This window comes from Myotis daubentonii, chromosome 1 (genome assembly GCF_963259705.1).
Source record: "Myotis daubentonii chromosome 1, mMyoDau2.1, whole genome shotgun sequence".
NCBI classification, from domain to species: Eukaryota; Metazoa; Chordata; class Mammalia; order Chiroptera; family Vespertilionidae; genus Myotis; species Myotis daubentonii.
In genome coordinates, this window is record NC_081840.1 from 63072018 (window position 1) to 63093141 (window position 21124).

General features: G+C 55.8%; 2 protein-coding genes across 5 annotated transcripts in view; one reads left to right on the plus strand and one right to left on the minus strand.

Moving 5' to 3' along the window:
* DUOX2 (dual oxidase 2) overlaps positions 1–21124 on the plus strand; it is a 36900-nt gene that overhangs the window by 6040 nt on the left and 9736 nt on the right. The window contains exons 3-22 of one of the 4 annotated variants that reach the window (XM_059702517.1): positions 2572–2748; positions 12138–12222; positions 12345–12428; positions 12712–12801; positions 12993–13157; positions 13665–13852; positions 14013–14214; positions 14331–14497; positions 14925–14985; positions 15121–15217; positions 15660–15750; positions 16021–16123; positions 16673–16836; positions 17414–17589; positions 17792–17910; positions 18273–18410; positions 18643–18756; positions 18939–19141; positions 19373–19555; positions 20890–21115. In XM_059702517.1, the coding sequence (XP_059558500.1) occupies positions 2602–2748; positions 12138–12222; positions 12345–12428; positions 12712–12801; positions 12993–13157; positions 13665–13852; positions 14013–14214; positions 14331–14497; positions 14925–14985; positions 15121–15217; positions 15660–15750; positions 16021–16123; positions 16673–16836; positions 17414–17589; positions 17792–17910; positions 18273–18410; positions 18643–18756; positions 18939–19141; positions 19373–19555; positions 20890–21115 (2803 nt within the window). In that variant the 5' untranslated portion in view covers positions 2572–2601. Of the gene's footprint in view, positions 1–2571; positions 2749–3072; positions 3131–3801; positions 3937–4187; positions 4402–4673; positions 4892–5807; positions 6241–11702; positions 11893–12137; positions 12223–12344; positions 12429–12711; positions 12802–12992; positions 13158–13664; positions 13853–14012; positions 14215–14330; positions 14498–14924; positions 14986–15120; positions 15218–15659; positions 15751–16020; positions 16124–16672; positions 16837–17413; positions 17590–17791; positions 17911–18272; positions 18411–18642; positions 18757–18938; positions 19142–19372; positions 19556–20889; positions 21116–21124 lie in introns of those variants that run through there. The other 3 variants (XM_059702512.1, XM_059702514.1, XM_059702521.1) reach the window with 3 other exon arrangements.
* Positions 7558–11565, minus strand: DUOXA2 (dual oxidase maturation factor 2). Its single transcript, XM_059702531.1, has 6 exons — positions 11182–11565; positions 9870–9927; positions 9310–9444; positions 8881–9094; positions 8348–8562; positions 7558–8009 (listed from the first exon to the last, which is right to left on the minus strand). The coding sequence occupies exons 1-6, from the start codon at positions 11326–11328 to the stop codon at positions 7816–7818; spliced, it is 963 nt and encodes a 320-aa protein (XP_059558514.1). The 5' UTR covers positions 11329–11565; the 3' UTR covers positions 7558–7815.

The window sequence follows — 21124 nt, forward strand, 5'->3', positions numbered from 1 at the left end:
AGGGGTGGAGCCAGCAATGGGAGCTGGGCACAGTCGAAGCTGGCAGTCCCGGGAGCTAGGGGTCCCTTGCCTGGGCCTAAAGCGAAGCCCACGATTGCGGGGCCGCTGCAGCTGTGGGTCCCCGCTTCCGGGGCCGGACGCCTCAGCCAGAGGTGTTAGGCCTGGGCAGGGGTGGAGCCTGCAACCACGGGGAGCTGGGGGTCCCCTGCCTAGGCCTGACACCTCTGCCGGAGGCCTCAGGCCTGGTCAAGGGGCTGATCCGGTGATTGGTGATCGGAGGGTGATGAGGGTCAACTCCTCTGGCCGAGGCATCAGGCCTGGGTGGGGGGCGGAGCCGGGGATTGGGGGGATATGATGGTCCCCTTGCCCAGGACTGAAGCCTGGGTCAGAGGCGTCAGGCTTGGGCGGGGGGTGGAGCCAGCGATCAGAGGGAGATGGGGGTCCCCTGCCCAGGCATGATTCCTGGGCCAGAGGCCTCAGGCCTGGGCGGGGGCCAGAGCCAGTGATCAGGGGGAGATGGGGGTCCCCTGTCCAAGCCTGACACCTCTGGCGGAGGCATCAGGCCTGGGCAAGGGGCCGATCCTGTGATTGGAGGGTGATGGGGGTCAATGCCTGAGGGTTCCCAGTATGTGAGAGGGGGCAGGCTGGGCTGAGGGACACTCCCCCCCCACACACACACCCAGTGCACGAATTTCGTGCACCGGGCCCCTAGTCCTATATAATAAAGAGCTAATATGCAAATGGTCATCACACCCTCCCGCTGTCATGCCCTCATGCCATCACACCATAATGGCTCAGACACTCAACACTGAGGAGAGAGGAATGGTGACCAGCCAGGCACAAATGAGCTCACAAGAGAGGAATGGGGACCAGCCAGGCTGTGGCCCAGGAGAGGGACAAGTTGCCCGCCCCTCAGTCCCGGGCGCCAGTGGCTGTGCCTGCGCCTGCTGCCCAGAAGACGGACAAACTGTTCACCCCATGGTCCCAGGCACCAGTGCCTGTGCCTGCGGCCCGGGAGAGGGACAAGCTGCCCACCCCATGGTCCCGGGCTCCAGTGCCTGTGGCCCGGGCAAAGCTGCTCACCCATGGTCCCCTGCAGCTGCAGCTGGCCTGGGCGAAGCCGTCCCGGATCCTGGGTGCCTGCGGCCAGCCAGAGGGAGGGAAGCCTGGGTCCTGGGTGACTGCGACCAGCTGGAGGAGGGAATCCTGGGTCCTGGGTGCAGGGCGAGGCAGAGGCAATTAGGGGTGATCAGACCAGCAGGGGAGCAGTTAGGGGTGATCAGGCCAGTAGGGGAGCAGTTAGGGGCGATCAGGCAGGCAAGGAGGCAGAGGTGGTTAGGGGCGATCAGGCAGGCAGGCAAGCAGTTAGGAGCCAGCAGTCCGGATTGCAAGAGGTAGTTGGACATCCCCCAAGGGGTCCCGGATTGGAAAAGGTGCAGGCTGGGCTGAGGGACCCCCCCCCCCAATGCACGAATTTCATGCACTGGGCCTCTAGTCAGACTATAAAGCATGGAGCCTCCTGTGCAAACCAAGAACCCAGTGTAGATCACACTCAGGGAAATGAGCAGAGCTGGAATCATTGATAGTAAAATGTGCTTTATTCTCACATTTTGACATCTCTGAAATTGAGGTGTATCTTACCAACAATGGCTGTCATGGTTTGATTCGTAGTTTCTTTCTTTCACATAAAGTAATAGTGTGTCTTGTAATCCATTTTGTCTGGATTTAATAAAACACGCTATCTGTCTGCAAAGGGACAAATGAGAGTAAATCTAGCTCTGAAATCAGGGAACAGGCAGAGAAGAGCTGAGCCAGTGTGTGAGCTGAAATAAGGCCTGGGAATTTAAGTCAAGGAGGAAGGCTGCAGTTGATGACGTGTGCGGTAGAAGGACATCTGGCCTCTGGCCCGGGCGCCATGCCTGGTGGATGGCAGGTGCTCCTTCAGTGCTTATTGAGGTGAACTCAATTCAGCTCAATTGTTCTGGAGGAGCCAGAGCTGAAGCCAGGCACTTGAGAAAGCTGACAGACTAGTGTGGGCAGTGCCAGGTCTGGAAATCAGCCTTCTGATAATAGAGTTGGATCATATACTTAGCAGAGCTGTCTGACCTTTGTTCCCTTGGGGACTGAGGAGGAAAACCAAAATTTGTGTCATCTGTACTATCTTTTACCCTTATGCTTTCACTTGATAGTAAATATAGCTCTTATTTTGTTCTGTGATGTGTCTGGAGGCCTGAGGGAAATAAAAAAAAAAGAAAAAAAGAATTGTGCGTCTTAAGACAGTGCCAAAGGAAGCAGAGAAGCCTCCAGGATGGTGGCGGCACTGACTTAGCGACCTGGAGGTTAGGAAGGGAACATGGAACCACAGAGACTGATTGCCAAGACCCTCATTCATTCACAGCCAGAACATGGGGAGATGAATGGCTGAGGGGCAGTGGAATGGCAGTAACAGTGGAGTCTGTTGAGCTCAAGAGAAGAGGGGCCTGACCTGGTTTCTTCTCAGCTGTATCTCCAGCACCAAGAACAGTGCCTGGCACACAGGGCACTCAATAAACATCTATCCTTGTTGTACAGATTCTGTCTTCCCTGCACAACCCCACCAGAATGGCTGCTTTTGGACACACATTCCCCTTCTATGCTGGCCCCAAGCCAACCTTCCCAATGGACACCACCTTGGCCATCATCATCACCATCTTTCTTACTGCACTTGTCACTTTCATCATCATTCTGCCTGGCATTCGGGGCAAAACGGTAAGAAACAAGCCCAGCCTTGGGGACCATGGTCCCAGAGAAACCTTGCCTTGAGGTGAGGGGGCCATACTCTCTCACTATAACTAGACTCAGGAAACAGGCTTCAGTCCTGAGAAAGCACCCCCGTCCCGTCCCCCCCCCCCCCCCGCCGCAGCAGAGAGCTTCCCCACTCACTGATTCAACAGATGATTATTGAGCACCTATTATGTGCCTGCCAGGCACTCTGGTCTCCATCCACAGAGTAATCCCAAGGCTGGAAAGAGGAAGGGTGGACTTGGGAGGAGGGTGCTCCTTCCTAAACCCACCCATCCTGTTATGGCTCAGAGGCTGTTCTGGCTGTTTCGGGTGGTGACCAGCTTATTCATCGGGGCTGTGATCCTGGGTGAGTGTGAAGCACAGCTGCCTCAGGCGGTGCCTCCGTCCCATCCGGTCCCCTCAGCAGCTGGTCTGGCGTCTCCTTGTTTCCTCAGGGCAGCCTCTGCTTCAGGGTGGTCTTCCACACCCTGCCCACCTGCCTCCCTCATTCTGGCCATATCCCCTCCCTTTTACCTCTGCTCAGAGGGGTCTGGGCCCTGGGTAACCATCCTGGACACATCTCTCCAACCTTCATAACATTTTTATTCAGAGGAAAGCAGATCAAAATGAATGTCTGTGGGGAGAAGGCCTTTGGATACTGGAGGGAGGAAATGGGGGAAGGCCTGCTTGCTTTGCTTGGAGAATTAGGCAGGTAGGAGAGATGAAGTCTCAAAGTTGAAACTGTGTTTGCCCAACATGGTTTATTACATTAATGTCTTCCTCCCCCAGCTGCTTGAGTAGCTCTCTCTAAACAGGAAGAGAAAGGGAAGGAGGGATAAGAGGAGCATGACCAAGGGAAGTCTAGGATTCATTTCACACATTATTGGCAAACCAACCATGAGCCAGACCATAGGCTAGTTAATGAATATACAAATATGAGCAAAACAGACATGGTCCCCTTGTGGCTCTCCCTCTGACTCTAACTCAGCAATGCCCGCAACTCCCTGAGTTCCCATATGTCCAACTCCCCAACCCCAGCTGTGAATTTCAGTTCTGAGTGGTCTGTGGGCCAGGTCAGCACCAACACATCATACAAGGCCTTCAGTTCCCAGTGGATCAGCGCTGATGTTGGGCTCCATGTTGGGCTGAGAGGAGTCAACATCACACTCACAGGTAAGGAAGGGCTCTTGCCGCTGAGGGAAGAGAAAGCTCTGCTCTGTGTCTTTGGGCTCTAGTTTGGTGTGGTCTAAAGAGCTACAAGGTTGGGGGATGGTAGGAGGGGAAATTCCCAGGCCTTGGAAGCTGCCTTTTCTCCATTGAGACCAGCTCCTATCCCTCTGCCCATTGTGGTGAGCCCCTTACCCGGACAAATGCCCCACTCTGGCCCTTGGGTCCCTGCTGAGCACAGCTGCCCCATTTCCCAGGGACCCCAGTGCAGCAGCTGAATGAGACTATCAAGTACAACGAGGAGTTCACCTGGCGCCTAGGGGAGAACTATGCTGAGGAGTATGCAAGAGCCCTGGAGAAGGGACTGCCAGACCCCGTGCTCTACCTGGCTGAGAAGTTCACCCCGACCAGCCCATGTGGCCTGCATGGCCAGTACCGCCTGGCGGGACACTACACCTCGGCCATTCTGTGGTGAGGTTGGGATGGAGGCCCTATTGCTCTAGACCCAGGAACAGGGTTTCTAGCCATCTTCTCCCCCACCCCCACCCCCACCCCCACCCCCCTCCTAATATTGCAGTTCCTATGAGTAAGGTGATGTCAGACACCACAGTACTCTGTTGGGAATCCCAAAGCAGAAATCCCTACCTCACATCTTTCGGGTACCCTTGGGTCCCTGAGCCTCCACCTGGAGCCCGCCAGGTAGAGGTGCCTGGGCCAGCCTTCACAGGGTCCTGGTTTTCCAGGGTGGCATTCCTCTGCTGGCTGCTGGCCAACGTGATGCTGTCCATGCCTGTGCTGGTCTATGGTTGCCACATGCTGCTTGCCACGGGCATCTTCCAGCTGTCGGGACTGATCTTCTTCTCCATGGCCGCGCCACTCATCCCACCCTGTCCTCTGCGCATGGGCACTGCTATGCTGCACTTTCACCGTGGACCTGCCTTCTGGATCACGCTGAGCACAGGTGAGGATCAGCCCCGAAGACAGGCACTTGGAGAGCTCGGGGCCAGGGAGGGAGTATCAGGGACCATTATTTTAGGGGGCGGGGGGTTGAGGGTCTGGGAGCCAGGGTGCCTTTCCCTTCTTTAAAGCCCCATTCCTCTTATATCCCTCATCTCTGGGTTTTCTCTCCCCAGTTCCACTTCCCCTCTATTTTTGTATATGACTACTTCCCTATGTCTTCTCTCTTTCTCTGTCATGTGCCTCATCCCCTAACTATCTCTTTGTCCAACCCTTTCCCAAATCTTCTAATCTCATGTCCCCTCCCACTTCCCCCAAACATTATTCTTTGTGTCCCCCATTCCTAGAATTCTTCTCTGTCCCTGTTTCACATAACCTTTACGTGTCCTGCAGTTTATTGTCCTCTCCTGTCCCACCCACTGTGTCTGTCCCTCATGCCCTTTCCTATGCCTCCTCCTTGTGCCCTGCCCTTCCCCAGGGTTTCCTGTTTTCAGATTCATATTCATTCTCTCTGGCTCATGGGATGTAACTGAAAGCTTTTGGCTTAGAGTCTAAAACTCACAACTGCCTCTCTGAGCCCAAGTTGCCTTGAAGCCAGGATGCCAGGCCTCCTTTAGAGTTGTTCTGATACTCTTAGGACAGTGGTTCTCAACCTTCTGGCCCTTTAAATACAGTTCCTCATGTTGTGACCCAACCATAAAATTATTTTCGTTGCTACTTCACAACTGTAATGTTACTACTGTTATGAATCGTAATGTAAATATCTGATATGCAGGATGGTCTTAGGTGACCCCTGTGAAAGGGTCCTTCGACCGCCAAAGGGGTTGCGACCCACAGGTTGAGAACCGCTGTCTTAGGAGAACATGTCCTTGGGAGGGTGTTGTCATTACTAAACAAGATGCCTGTTGCCTCATTCCCAGGACTGCTTTGTGTGCTGCTGGGCCTGGCCATGGTGGTGGCCCACAGGATGAAGCCCCACAGACTGAAGGCTTTCTTCAATCAGAGTGTAGGGGAGAACCCTGGGCTGGAATGGAATCCTGAAGAAGGGGGACTCCTGAGCCCCCACTACCGGTCCACAGCTGAGAGTCCTGAGCCCCAGGACATTCCTCTGTCAGAGGCGTCCTCCCAGGCATGCTGTAAGGAGGAGCAACCCAGAATGCCTGACCCTGACCCATAAGGTTCCTCTCCCTGGTGGCCACCCAGACTTCCAATGTGATTCCAGACCTCCTTTGGGCCTATCGAACCTCCCTCCGGAACTGCCCATAGAATGGGTTGTAATGGCCCTCCAGCTCTGGTCTGTAGGTGGAGTAAAAAAAGGAGACTCTCATATGTAATATTCTTTGTAATACTTCAAGCAATAAAAATTATTTTTTAAAAAAAGGAGACTCTCTCTATCGATGTTGACAAAACAAAAGACCTAAGGTGCTGAACAGATATTGGAACTGCCCATAAACCTTGTCACATGAGAAGACCAAATGTTTCTAGACAGCAACCCTGCTTTTTTTTTTTTTTTGATGCTTTGCCTGTGTCAGATTCCATTTATTGTAACCTAGCGTCACCCCCATAATGATGATTCTGTGGTCCCTCTCATCCCTCTACACCTCTTGTTTTCCTTTTTCCTGGGTCCCCTTTGTTCTTCCTTTATTTCCCTGGCTTGTGTGACCTCTTGGTACAATGAAAGAGACACTCAGAGGGAGAAGAAACCAAACTTCTTACCCTAGGCCTAATATTAACCAACTGTGCCACATTCTCTTTGAGTTTCAGTTCTCAAGTTTGCTAAATAAAAGCGTAAGACTTGCCAAGGACCTTTTAAAAAATCCCAGGATTTACATTTTTATGCCTTGCTTACATCAACCTTGGGCCTCAACACCATTCCATAGTGAATAAACTAGAATCCTATATAATAAAAGGGTAATACGGAAATCAACCAAACGGCTGAACGACCGGTCGCTATGACGCACACTGACCACCAGGGGCAGACGCTCAATGCAGGAGCTGCCCCCTGGTGGTCAATGCGTTCCCATAGGGGGAGCACCTCTCAGCCAGAAGCCGGGCTCATGGCTGGCAAGTGCAGTGGCATTGGTGAAAGCCTCTCCTGCCTCCATGGCAGCGCTACGGATGTCCGACTGATGGCTTAGGCCCGCTCCCCACACTCCCCGGGCCTAAGCCAGCAGTCAGACAACCCCCGAGGGCTCCCAGACTGCGAGAGCACTCAGGCCAGGCTGAGGGACCCTCCCCTCCCCCCCCACACACACACCCAGTGCACAAACTTCATGCACCAGGCCTCTAGTTAGTGAATAAACTCCCAAATGCCATTTCCTCTTAGCTCACTTAGCTGGGCCAGCGGAGGGGGATCCCACTGGGTGTGTCAGTTGGAGGGTGAGCTGTCTGGTCACCTGTGCCCTTACCATCCATCCCTTTGGGGTGGCTCAGGAAGATGCTGGCTCCAGTCGGATCTCCTCTGAGCTCACTAGAGGGCGCCCGTCTCCCAGATCTTTTCCTGGGTTACTCTGGATTCTCCAGATGGAGAACCGGGGTGCCAAGGCAAAGAAAATGTTCTATGGCTGCCTGCAACCCAGCGAAGTCTCCTGAGGCCGCGTGTCCCACAAAAGTCTGAAGTAGCCATGGAAATGAACGGAGAACCGTTTTTACAAAACAAAAGGGGAAAAAGTTTATTTGCAGCGCATCTTGGGAGACTTGGGTGCAAGGCGCATGCCTGAGGCCGCCCACCTTTCCTTGGCGGCCGGCAGCGCAGCGCCCCTCCCAGAGCAGTCCCGGCTCCGGTTTGGCGGGCACTGCAGTCAGGAGGGGCACCGCAGGGTAGTGTCCCGCCAGGCGGTACCGGCAGTAGAGCCCGCAAGGGCTGCTCGGGGTGAACTTCTGCGCCCGGGGACGGAGGCGGAGTAGGAGTCCGAGGCCGAGTCCCCTTCACAGGTTAGTACTGATCGTTGTGTCCGAGGCCCCGAACTGCTTGTAGTACGGGTTGTTGAGGCTGAGAGGCGAGCCCCCTCGCGCCTGGTTACCGAAGTTCTTGACGCTTCCGTCCAAGAAGATGCGAAGAGCACTTGGCTTAGCGTAGTGGAGACCAACCACCGCCCCTCCTAGAAGGAGGCACAGGATACCTGCGGCAGCGCAGACGTAAGAAAAAGGGGCTGTCAGGGCTCCGGGACAGAACCCTGCCTGCCCCCTTCATCTATGGAGCCACCCCTCCCATTTCACACACACACACACACACACAGAAGGACCTCTGATATGGATGGCATGATACAGGGTTCGAGTGCTAACTGGGCAAGATGCCACACCCTTCTGCAAGATGGGCACAACAGCGCCTGCCTCTACGAACTATCGAGAGGGGCAAAAGAGTAATGTAGGTGAACTCACTTTGTAAACTGGAAAGCGCGCAACCGGTATAAACCCCGTCCCTATCCCCAGCCGCCCGGGCCCATCGCTCGGTGCTCACCGGTGGCCAGCGTCACCCAGAAGGCGGCGCCGTAGTGACTGGTGATGGCGGAGGAGCCCAGGTGCAGCGGGCAGAGCGGCACACTGGCGATGGAGACGAAGGACAAGACGGCGAAGATCGCGAAGGAGCCGGTGGCCAGGAGCGCCAGGCCTCCGTAGAGCGGGACCCGCATGGAGAGCAGCGCGTTGGAGAGGAGCCAGAGGCAGAACGCCACCCTGCGGGGGACACCGGCGCTGTGAGCCCACCCCTCCCAGTCCGCGGGCTCCCGCTGCCTCGCGTCCTCTACCCCAGGCCGAAACCCCGGGGTGGCGTGGCGGAAGTGCAGGGGGAACCCCCAAAGGGTGTAGCTGGATCCCAGCCTTTGATGAGGCTCTGGGAGATTCCGACGCTCTGTGCGGTCCTCCTGACCTTCTGACCCGAGGGGCGAGCACACACCCCGGAGCGTATAGGACACGCGCGCGCGCGCGCGCGCACACACACACACACACACACACACACACACACACACACCGCGCCTTCCCGCCAGGGCTCACCACAGCGTGGCTGAAGCGAAGTGTCCCGCCAGGCGGTACTGGCGGTAGAACCCGCAAGGGCTGCTCGGGGTGAACTTCTCCGCCAAGTAGAGCACTGGGTCAGGCAGGCCCTTCTCCAGCGCCTCCGCGTACTCCTCGGCGTAGTCCTCGCCCAGACGCCAGGTGAACTGCTCGTTGTAGTCGATAGTCTCGTTCAGCTGCTGCACCGGGGTCCCTGCGGAGGGCGGCGGGGGTCATGGGGATTCGGATAGTAAATCGGAGGCGCGAGAGAAACGGGTTTGGCAGGAGTTGGGGGAAACACAAAGGGGAAAGAACCACAAGCTCTATGGCCCCATGGGACCCGAGAGGTCCTGCATCTGCCCCTGGCACACTCCCCCCACCTCCATGGGGCCTGTCCATCCCAGAAGTTCACGTCGCCCAGCCGCTCACCTGTGAGTGTAATATTTATTCCCTCCAGGCCCACGTGCAGACCCACATGGGCTCGGACGCGGGCTGAGCTGAAGGCCTTGTAGGAGGTGTTGGTGTTCGCTCTACCCACTGACCATTCCGCACTGAAGTGCACCGCTGTGAGGAGAGGCACGGGTGGGGGGCGGTTAGGGGAAGGGCTGGGGAGATGGAATTGGGAGCGTGGTGATGGAAGGTGGGATACTGTGAAGAGAGATGGGAGTGGAGGTCCAATATGGTCTACATGGTAAGAACTGAAGAGTGGGCACTAGAAAGAGCTGGAAATGGACAGAGGAAGAGGGAAGCCCAGCTCTCCATTTTCCCAGGTTTGGAGTAAGGGGTAAAAGAAAATTTATTGGGAGCAAAGGTCCCTGAATGGAAACCCCAGATCCCTCTGAGATGAAAAAAGGCTCATGCTGCGTAGTGGGGGCTGGGGGGATGTGGCTGTGGACTTACGGAGGGGCTTCAGTGGTCAGTGAGGTGCCCTCTGCCAGCCTCCTTCCCCACCCCAGGTCCCCTCCCCATCGGTTGCACCACGCACTCACCCACGATTTCTGCTCCGATGAACAGACTGAGGAGAACTCGCACCAACCAGAACCAGCGCTGCAGGAACAGGCAGGGGGTCAGGCCTGGGTACTGTCCAACCAGAGTCCCCCTGCCCCCTGGATATTTAGTGCTCCTGCAACTGCCCTTTCTTGCCCCAAGTCCTTTTCCCAGTTATATTTCTTGTGCTTTGAGGCTGAAGTCAGGCTTCCTTTTCGTGCAAGTCCCTCTGAGCCACTGGCATTTCTGATGTTTTCTGACCTTGTGCTTGCATCTCCCCAACCCCATTTCCCAGTCCACTTTGCAATTGGTCATCTCTCCCTAACTGGTGCTCTCCCACAACCTTCACTGGCCCCCGCCCCCCCCCCCCCCCCCCAGCTATCTAGCTCCTGGTCCTGGTTCCACCTCCTGCTCAGGTCACTGCTATGGAAAGGCTCAGTGAGTCCAGAAGTGCTAGGCAGGGAGGGGGCACCTCCCCCAAGAGAAGGAGGCCCTGGGTTTGGTGACCAAGTAGGAGAGGTATGAACACCACCTCTCAGGCATTCCTTGGTTTCCCAGGAAACCAGTGCAGGACAAGACCCAGGAAGGCTAAGTCTTCCGAGACTTGAAAAACAACGTAGGTTCTTGGAGAGGGACAGGATCCTCAGGGCAAGTATCCAGTCGGCTACAGCTTTGGATTCTGTGGGGAAGTGTCTGAATCCATATACACGTGTCTCACCCCAGCACACAAGTGAAACACAGCAGTCTGAGCAGCTAGCTTCTGTCCTTCTGGGGGGGAGTGAATGGGAGTGCAGGAAATGGAGCTGCAGTAGGGGGAGAGGCAAGGAGGCAAGCCAGCACATAAACCAGAATGGGCCCCAGGTGGGTACCTGCTCTTCACAGCAGCCTTCTGAATGACCCACTGGGCCAGGCTCTAACAATGGTTCTCAACCTTTTGGCCCTTTAAATACTGTTCCTCATGTTGTGACCCAACCATAAAATTATTTTCGTTGCTACTTCATTACTGTAAAGTTGCTACTGTTATGAATCGTAATGTAAATATCTGATATGCAGGATGGTCTTAGGCGACCCCTGTGAAAGGGTCGTTCGACTACCAAAGGGGTCGCGACCCACAGGTTGAGAACTGCTGCTCTAGGATGACCTCTTCCTGTCCCGGGAAAGGGGTGCGTGCTGCGCTAGGCTTCTGGGTCTGCCCCATCTATGCTTGTCTGACTCTTCCATGGAGGTCCTCGCTGCAGTCTTAATCTGTCCTGGGTCCTCCCGAAACAAGCTGCCCACCACGTCCCCAGACCCCAGCTTCTAGCACCCCCTTACCGAATGGCCACGAATCCCGGGCAAGATGAGCAAGAAGCTGGCAGCCAAGGTCAGGAACACCAGAATGACAATGAGCAGCGGGACGTTGAAGCCAGCGGCGTGCCGGGGCTGCGGGTAGAAAGGCAGCTCGCCATCCCAGAGCGTCATGCTGTAACGAGGCCGAGCGCCGTGCGTTGTCTGGCGGGAAAGCCGGGAGCGGAGCCTGCTGGAGCTGGGAGAGCGCGTCCGTGGTGTTGAAGCTTGAATTCCACTTCTCTTCACCCCGCCCCTGGCGTGCTAAGGCAAGACCCAAGGGGTTGGTCAAGTCTGCGCCCCTGGGGTGGGAAGCGCAGCCCTCGAGCGCTCGGGGTTGGCCCGGGAGGAGTCGGTCAGCGGGAAAACGGAATTATTTCTCACAGTTCCCTTTGCAGCTCTGCGGTTTGCTCTGCGTTTGCAAGTCGCTCGGGACCCTGACTCCTTTTATAGCTGCACGGGCAGCGTGCCAAGCAGCGTCGGGGCTTGGAAGTGGGATCTGTCCGGGAAGAGATCAGGCAAAGCAGAGGAGGCGGTCCTTATGCAAATCAGAGGAGACCTGCCTCCTCAGCAGGGGGTGAGCGCAGAGTCTAGCGAGCCGGTCACACCTGTAACCGGTCTAGCCAGAGTGGACACGCGCGCAACGTGCCTCAGAGGACTTAGAGCGCTGGGCGAGAGCGCAGCGGGGAGGCTGAGCTGGTGAGTGGCTGTGGGAATGGGGTGGTGGAGGCAGGAAGCAGAGCAAAAAAAGCAAAGATTCTAAGAGGAAAAAAGACTTCTGATCCCCCACGGGGCTCCAAACCAGTGGTTGGACCGGGGCTTGGGGCTTGATCTTCCCATCCCTCCAGTCCATGCACAGACATTCATTTCGGAGGATGAGGCGCTGCATGTCCTGGCCTCCAGCTTACTAGCCCCTTTCCCTTCCCTGCTTTCCTGATTTCTAGGAGAAGCCGTTCCCCAGGCGGGGAGGTGAGGGGCTGCCACGTCCGCCATCCGCCCCAAAGAGCAGCGTGCCGGTGCGGGCTTTTGGTAAGGCTTCTAAAACCTTCGCCCCAGAAGTGAAAACAGCTGATGCCTCCTCCTCCTGTGCCAGCTGTAGGCTTTGGGGACGCCAGCTTTATGTCCCTCACATACCACCTCCTATTCCCCAGGCTGCAGGCTCGGCATGCTCCACGCAAGGCCAGAGACACTGGTGCTCCTGGGAGCTCTACTGACCGGATCCCTGGATCCGGCGGGTAAGCATCGGGTGCCCTCCCCTGGTGTCACTCAGTATCCCTGGGGTTGAGGGAAGGGAGCAATGAAGTCAAGCGGTTCCCTGAGGCTGGAAGATCGGGTCAGATGGCTGCGCGGCTCAGTAGGCCGGGAAACTTCCCAGCGCAGCCTCCACGCTGCGCAGGCAGAGCCGCTCGGGTCGGTTTGGGGACGCTGGGCGAGCCGGAGAAGCTCGGGCTGAGGTCGTCGGGTACCCGGGGCGTCGCGGGGAGGCCTGCCCTGAGGGGGCCACTCTCTGACCCACAGGCGGCGCGGACGCACTCTCACTGCCCTGGGAAGTGCAGCGCTATGACGGCTGGTTCAACAACCTGCGGCACCACCAGCGAGGCGCGGCAGGTGCGTCCCGGCGGGGAGAGAGTGGGGGAGCGCACCGCCAGCCCCCTGGCTGCCTGCGCGGGGAACGCCTGTGCATCCCTGCCGGGTCCAGGAGACTAGGGAGAGGGGTCTTGTCCCTGGTGAGGGAAGAGGAGGGCAAAGTTCGGGGCTTGTTGGGGACGGAGTGCCCTCACACAGCCTGTTTCCTGCAGGCGGCCCATTGCGACGCCTGGTACCGGCCAATTACGCAGACGGTGTGTACCAAGCTCTGGGAGAGCCGCAGCTGCCCAACCCGCGCCAACTCAGCAACGCCGCCATGCAGGGCCCAGCCGGGCTGGCATCCCGCCGAAACCGCACCGTGCTGGGGGTCTTCTTCGGTGAGGGCCACGTGGGAAAACACGAGGGCCGACCCACTGAAGCCGCCCTGCAAGTCCTCAGCCACATCCCCCACCCCCACTAGGCAGCACGAGGCTTTTTTCATCTCAGAGGGATCTGGGGCTTCCATTCAGGGACCTTTGCTCCCATAAATTTTCTTTTACCCCTTACTCCAAACCCAGGAGTAACCCAGGCCCTCCATTATAGTTCTCAGGAGCTGAGTCCCCTGCCATGCTCTCCTCTCAATATGATCATACTCTCCCTCCCCGGGGTGGGAGGGGGAGGGCAAGGGAGGAGGTGAGGAGGGGTGGTGGAAGGACCTATTAGGAGATGGGGATTGGCTGGGGAGGGGGCTTATATTAATTATATTGATAATCACAACTTTGCAAATTAGAAAAAAGCCACAGAGCTGTTGGTAGAGCTTGCACTCAAACATCTGCCTTTTGGCTCTTGAGAAACTTGGCCACAGGAAGTGGAGATTCTCACCAGTTCGCACCCCTGGCACGCAGGCTACCACGTGCTCTCGGACCTGGTGAGCATAGAGAGACCTGGCTGCCCCGCCGAGTTCCTCAACATCCACATCCCACGTGGGGACCCCGTGTTCGACCCCGACCAGCGCGGGGACGTGGTGCTGCCCTTCCAGAGGAGCCGCTGGGACCCCAAGACCGGACAGAGCCCCAGCAACCCCAGGGACCTGGTGAGATGGGCAGGTGGCAGGGCAGGAGCTGGATCCCAGTCGGGTGGGGCTCTGGGCTCCGGGTCTGGCAAGGTCCTGTGCGGAGAGGATCCCTCTCCCCCAAGGCCCTGGCCCTGGGCCCCCCTTACCCGCCTCGACTACCCCCTTGTTCACCTGTCAGACCAACGAGGTGACGGGCTGGCTGGATGGCAGCGCCATCTATGGCTCCTCGCACTCCTGGAGCGACGCGCTGCGGAACTTCTCTGGGGGACAGCTGGCGTCGGGGGCCGACCCCGCCTTCCCCCGGGACGCGCAGGAGCCCCTGCTCATGTGGATCGCGCCCGACCCCGCCACGGGACAGCGCGGGGCCCGGGGGCTGTATGGTGAGGCCGCGGGGCGCCGGGCCGGTGGAAGGGCGGGACGGGCTGGGGTCTGCGAGGTGGCACTCCCCTGGGTCACACCCGCTCCTCTCCCTCTTGCGTCCCCCTGGCGGATGCAGCCTTCGGGGCAGAGCGAGGGAACCGCGAGCCCTTCCTGCAGGCGCTGGGCCTGCTCTGGTTCCGCTACCACAACCTGTGCGCCCAGAGGCTGGCCCGCGAGCACCCGAGCTGGGGGGACGAGGAGCTGTTCCAGCACGCGCGCAAGAGGGTCATTGCCACCTACCAGGTCAGTGCCACGGCCCTCCCCGCCCCACCCTCCTGCCCTGGTCCACGGGACTCTGCTCCCTTGCAGAGCCCTCCATCCTTGGACACCGGCCACCCAGAAACACCCTTTACTGGGACAGCTGGTGACCAGGACCGGGTGACCCGCCTTCCCTCTCTCGCAGGACCCCCTGTTTGTGTGGAGAGCTAAAGTCTAGGGATGACAGAGAGGCTAAGTGCCACTTACACAAGAGATTTAGCTGCCCCCGACACCCCCCTCCAATCCCTTGTTCCTTGTGGGTGAGGCCTCAGCTCCTCTCCCATTTGAGTTGCCTTTCCCATGACTGCCCCTGCCTGGTCGTCCTCTCCCACTTAAGCCTTCCCTGGCTCAGACCCCTCCTGGCCTGGCAGCTGGAGCATTTGCCCCACCTTTCCTCTCTCTTGACCCTCAGAACATTGCTCTGTATGAGTGGCTGCCCAGCTTCCTGCAGCAAACACCCCCAGAATATACAGGTGAGGGCATGGGGGGCACCTGTGTTGAGGGAGGTTGTGGTTAGGATCCATGGGTGGAAAGAAGACAGGTGGATGCCTGTTATGGGAGGACTGAGGGTTCAGGAGTTTATTTCTCCTATTCCTCCCGTGGAGCAGGGTACCGCCCTTTCCTGGACCCCAGCATCTCTCCAGAGTTCCTGGCAGCCTCTGAACAGTTCCTCTCCACAATGGTGCCCCCTGGCGTCTACATGAGGTGAGGGAGAAGCTGGTGATGGGAGAGTAGGCACAGCACTGGCAGAGGTGGTGAATTAGTGGCCCTGGCGTCCTGGAGCATTTTATACACCTCTACAATGACGTGAAGGAAGCAGACATTGAGGTCTTAAAACAGGACCCTGGGATAGGAAATACAGCCTTAACAGGGAAATCTCCCCAGCTCCTTGTAATGACTGAACTTCAGTTTCTGAGAGCAGGATTTGTCCATCAGCTGGATCACCCTTTTCCCTCCTTCCCTGCCCATCCTGAATGGACAAAGAGCAACCTTTATCTTTAATCCACACACATTGCCAGGACTTCAAGGAAGTTCAGGGACTATCTCTCAGACCTGGCCAATCCCCTCTGAGTCCCTCACCTAACTCAACCCCATTCTTAGCTTCTTCCCTGAATCCCCTCACCACATTCTTGATTCCCCATTTCAGAACTGCCAGCTGTGATTTCCAGAATATCACCAACAAGGGTGGTAACACCTCCAGAGCTCTCAGAGTCTGCAACAGCTACTGGACTCGGGAGGTCAGCCTGGGGTCAGGGTCAAGGGAAGGTGGCTCAAGGTCAGTCTCATTACATAGGCTGGGGAAAGCAACAATTCTAATTCTTGAGTGTTGCTGCTCCAGGGTGGTGGGAGATGAAGGGTAGGGGAATCAGAAAATTATCTGGGGACAACAGCTCAAGAAAGTCTGGGACTGGCCAAGGGACCTTTGTCCTGTGGTCCAAGGTTAGAGGGATTGGGCTTTGGGAAGGGACCTGAAAGCCTTCTTGACTGAGAGTCTTGTTTATTTCCAGAACCCCAACCTGAACAGTGCCCAGGCAGTGAATCAACTGCTGCTGGGAATGGCCTCCCAGATTTCAGAGCTGGAGGACAGGATAGTGGTTGAAGATCTTAGGGGTGAGCTCTGGAACCAGAAGGGAAAGGGGCCCAGAGGCCTGGCAGCCTGGGGATTCTTTTGAGTTAATCAACAGGTAGACCTATGGTACCTACAGTGCAGAGACAGAGATACACTGCAAATAGCCATTAGAAGAAAATAAGCTTTGAAAATTTCCCCTCAACTTACATTTTAGCATTGTTTTCATTCTAAATTGCCTATATCTGAGTATGTGGGGGAAGGGCGGCACCACAATCTCTTCAATGCTTAGGTCTCTAAAAGTTTTCATTCAGTCCTGTCTTGAAGTTAAGGAGGTAAAGGCTAGGGAATTTTCTGCTTGGTAACTAAAACAGTCTTGAGTCTTAAGGGAAGAGACTTAGCAGAAAAAGTCTCTTGGGCCATGGTGACATGGACTGCACACCTAGGCAAGGATGATGTGGATACAGTCACATGTAGACAAGTGCTGGGGGCGGGAGGAGGGGAGGGTAGTGTCAACAGCCCAATTGGAGGCTATTGGGCAAAGAAGGGTTTGAAGTGACTGAGCCTATAGTCTAGTCCTCTTCCCTTTTTAGATTATTGGCCTGGCTTTGGCAAGTTCTCCCGCACAGACTATGTGGCCAGCAGCATCCAGCGTGGCAGGGATATGGGGCTGCCCAGCTATAGTCAAGCTCTGCTAGCCTTGGGTTTAGAGAACCCGAAGAACTGGAGTTACTTCAACCCCAATGTGGACGCCCAGGTCAGGAATAGTAATGATAATAATAGCAACTAAAACTTACCTGTGGCCCTACTGTTCCCGGTCCTTTACACATGTAATTCGTTTAATCTACGTTGGGAATGTGGTAGGGTAGATACTACTATTATCCCCATTTTATCAATGACATAGTTGTGAAGTCACTCATGGATGCAGGATTTAAATTCAGCCACCTGATTCCAGAGTATGTTCCTCATCACTACATCGTACCATTCCTGCAGGGTCGCCCCTGGGTGGGTGTCATTGCCCTATTCCTGCGGGATTCCTCCCCAAGAGTTGGGTGGCTTTGAAGCTGCTAATCATTGGGGCCAGGCGGTCTGGGTAGTGATGGTCACAAGATATATCCTTGGGCATTTGACAGTGGTCTCAGCATGGGCAGGGATACACTAGTCGTCCCACAAGATTTGCCACCAACCGAGGGGGCTGCCTAAAAAGAGGCCTGAACAGCAAGCCAAGTAGCTGATGGGGTTCTATGTTTGAGGGATGGGGCAAGAGTGGCTGCCCTCCCCAAGACATAGACACACCTGTATACACACATACCTCACCTCCTGTGGTTCCCCAGGTGTTGGAGGACACAGCTGCCCTGTACAACCACGACCTGTCCCTGCTGGAGCTACTCCCTGGGGGGCTCCTGGAGAGCCAGGGAGACCCCGGACCCCTTTTCAGTGCCATAGTCCTAGACCAGTTTGTGCGTCTGCGGGATGGTGACCGTTACTGGTTTGAGAACACCAGGAATGGGTAAGGCCTGCCTGGCTCCACTTGGCCTTGGGCCCAAACCCTCTACCTGTAAACAGTCCCCATGGGCTCTTGATTCCCAACTGGCCCCACCTTCTTCCCAGACCCTCTGGGTCTCTTTCCTCACCTGGGTACCTGGTGCTGAGATTGCTAGAGGCCTACAACCCCTTCCCATCCTCAAAATCCTTGGCTTCCTCCAACTTAGGCTGTTCTCCAGAGAAGAAATTGCAGAAATCAGAAACACCACTCTGCGGGACGTGCTGGTGGCTGTCACTAACGTGGACCCCAGTGCCCTGCAGCCCAATGTCTTTATCTGGCATGAAGGTAGGTGGCCTGGGAGAATACAAGAGATGGCTGCCAGAGAAAGAACCAAGGTTTGAGGGATCACTTGGTGCTGTCCAGGGAACCAGGCACCAGGCAGCCCCCTCCGTGTTAGTCTAGGAGGCCTGCATTAGGCCATCTCCCTCACTAGAGACTGGGCTAGGTTGCAGGCTGCACCCTGTGGTCAAGCTGTGGTGAGTGCTTTGAGATGAGATATGGGAGGGGACTTTTGGAGGGGAACATGTTCCAGTGAGGTGAGCCTGGGAGAGAGGAGGGTGCCTGGTTTTTTACAGGAGAGAGGGAGGATGCTTGGCCAAGGAGTAGGACCCTCAGGCTTTGAGATTCTTTTGTGCCCTCTCCCTCAGGTGCACCGTGTCCTCAGCCCAAGCAACTCACAATTGAGGATTTGGCAAACTGTGTGTCCATGACCGTGACTGACTACTTTGAGGGCAGTGGTCCTGGTTTTGGTATCACCATCGTGGCTCTCTGCTGTCTTCCTCTAGGTGGGCCCTTCACCCCCTCACCCATCTTTCTTCTCCTCCTCCCCCTTCCCACGGTTTGTCCCTGCCCCTCATTACCTGCTGGCTTGCAGGGCTAGTTTCTTGGTATAGTCGAAGCCAGGCACAGTGAGTCTTGGGAGGCGGGGCAGGGGGGTGGGGCAGGCAGCAGCCAAGCCTCAGTAAAGCTTCAGGTGAGGGGCTCCCCTACCCACTGGCTCCTTCTGATCCCCTTCAGTGAGTCTGCTTATCTCTGGGGTGGTGGCCCATTTCCGGAGCCGAGATCTCAAAAGATTACAAAAGAAAGGCAAAGAGAGTTTGAAGAAGGAGGCAGCCAAAGATGGAATACTAGGTGAGATGGGACTGAGGAGGAGGGGGTAGGTGGGGGCAGCGGGAGGGGGAAGAACCAGGTTACAATGTGGGGAGAAAGCCAGATTTTGGGATGCCTGTTCTGACCGGTAGAGTGGAACTGGCCTGAGGGCAGAGGCCTGGGGACCTCTGCTGAACTGCTCTGCCCAATCATCTCCCCTGCAGCTATGGAGTGGCCAGGCCCTAGGGAGAGCAGCTACCCCGTCATCATTCAGCTGCTCCCAGACAAGTGTCTTCAGGTTCTGGACATGCGTCTCTCTGTGCTGCGCACCATCCAGCTGCGGCCCTTGCAGCAGGTCAACCTCATTCTGTCCAGCAACCGTGGATGTCGCACCCTGCTGCTCAAGATCCCCAAGGAGTATGACCTGGTACAGCCCATCCTGCCTCCCCTCTCACAGCGAGTCTCTCGAGTCACCCTCTTCTTAGCTACAGAGCTCATTGTGAAGGCTGATTGTGGGAAAGGCACTCCTTTCAGAGGTCCCCTACCCTCCTTCTGACCCTCTTGGGCCACTCACCTACCCCCAACCTAAGGTTCTCTGAGGGGAGGCTGAATCAGAAGCTCAAGCTCTGAGCATTGGCTCAGACTTCCTCCCACCCAGGTGCTGCTGTTTAACGCCGAGGAGGAGCGAAGAAGCTTCATTCAGCATCTGCACGACTCCTGTGTGCAGTGGGCTCTGGGTCTCCACAGGACCTATATGGGCGAGAATGAGCTGTTCAGGAAGGCTGTGACCAAGCAGCAGCGGGGCCGTATCCTGGAAGTTTTCTTCAGACACCTTCTTCAGGTGCTATGGCTGTGCCTTTTGCAGATAGGACCAACCCATGGGTTGGAGGAAACCTTGGCCTGATAGGACTCTATATGGGTGAACTAAGTTTCTGCTGTGTGGGCTGGAGACATCCTAGCTTTGCCACTCACTGTCTGTGTGACCTTAGGCAAATCACATGACCTCTGCTCTGTATCTTAGTTTCCTCATCTATAAAACAGCCCATTAAAATAGGATTCATCCCATTGGGTTGTTGTAAGGATTCAGTGAGACGCCCTAACTGGTTTGGCTCAGTGGATAGAGCGTCGGCCTGCGGACTGAGGGGTCCCAGGTTCTATTCCGGTCAAGGGCATATACCTTGGTTGCGAGCACATCCCCAGTGGGGGGCGTGCAGGAGGCAGCTGATTGATCTCTCTCATTGATGTTTCTAACTCTCTATCCCTCTCCCTTCTTCTCTGTAAAAAAGCAATAAAATATATATATATATATATGGATTCAGTGAGACAATCTACATTAGTGGTTCTCAAAGTGTAGCCCCTAGACAAACAGCAGTAGCCTGAACTTGGAATTTGTTAAAAATGCAAATCTTTAGCAGCCCTCACCCCCCTCACCTTGCTCCAGACCTAGTGAATCAGGAACTCTGGGGTTGGGGCCCATAAACCCGCCAAGGGATCCTAATACACTCCAACATTTGAAGAACACTGTTCTATGTAGTGTTTAGCCCAAATGCTTGGTACAGCAGATCTTCTGATATCTTTGATGAGATGACATAGGAACTTAACTCAAGCTTATATCATGAGCCTATGGTAAAATTGGTTTTGTTGTACCTCGTTTTGCTTAAAGTCACAAGACCTATGGATGACATTAAGTGAGGACTTAACTGTACATTGTAGACATTTAACAAATGGTTGCTACATATAAATGACTTTTAAAATCTTTGAATAATGTGCAGAGACCAAATCAAGCACATGGCAGCTTGTCTGAATTGGTAAGAGAACATATCTCTAGCCTTTTCCTGCCTGTCCACCCATGTCAACTACATCTTCTGTCCTCAGTATAAGCTTTCTCACTGAGCAATCCCAAACTTTGCCCTTGCTGCTCCCAGCCAGGCCCAGCACCATTCCTACTGTATAAAGTTCCTGGATCTTGGGTCCAGGGAGAAAATGCTAGAGATTGAAGCCACTCCCTCTACAGGAGAACAGGGGCCCAAGTCAGGAGTATATCTGAGGACTAGGAGTAGCCACCAGGGCCTCCCTTTCTTGGTTGGACTTTGGAGAGATGTGAAGAGTCACTGAATTGCATTCAGCCAGGCCTCACTTCCTTCTCTCCTTCCCTCTACTGCTGCCTGGGTACAGGTGCTGGACATCGACCAATCTGATGCAAGGGCTCAGCCCCTGGACTCGCCACAGAAGGTACGAGAGGCTCTGACATGTGAGCTGAGTAGGTCTGAGTTTGCTGAGTCCCTGGGCCTCAAGCCCCAGGACATGTTTGTGGAGTCCATGTTCTCTCTGGCCGACAAAGACGGCAATGGCTACCTGTCCTTCCGGGAGTTCCTGGACATCCTGGTGGTCTTCATGAAAGGTAGGCGGA

Coding starts and splice junctions, on each gene's coding strand:
- DUOXA2 (XM_059702531.1), bottom strand. CDS start 11,328: ATGACGCTCTGGGATGGCGAGCTGCCTTTCTACCCGCAGCCCCGGCAC. Junction 9,928..11,181: donor CCGGGATTCGTGGCCATTCG/GTAAGGGGGTGC, acceptor CTGTTCCTGCAG/CGCTGGTTCTGGTTGGTGCG. Junction 9,445..9,869: donor CATCGGAGCAGAAATCGTGG/GTGAGTGCGTGG, acceptor CTCTCCTCACAG/CGGTGCACTTCAGTGCGGAA.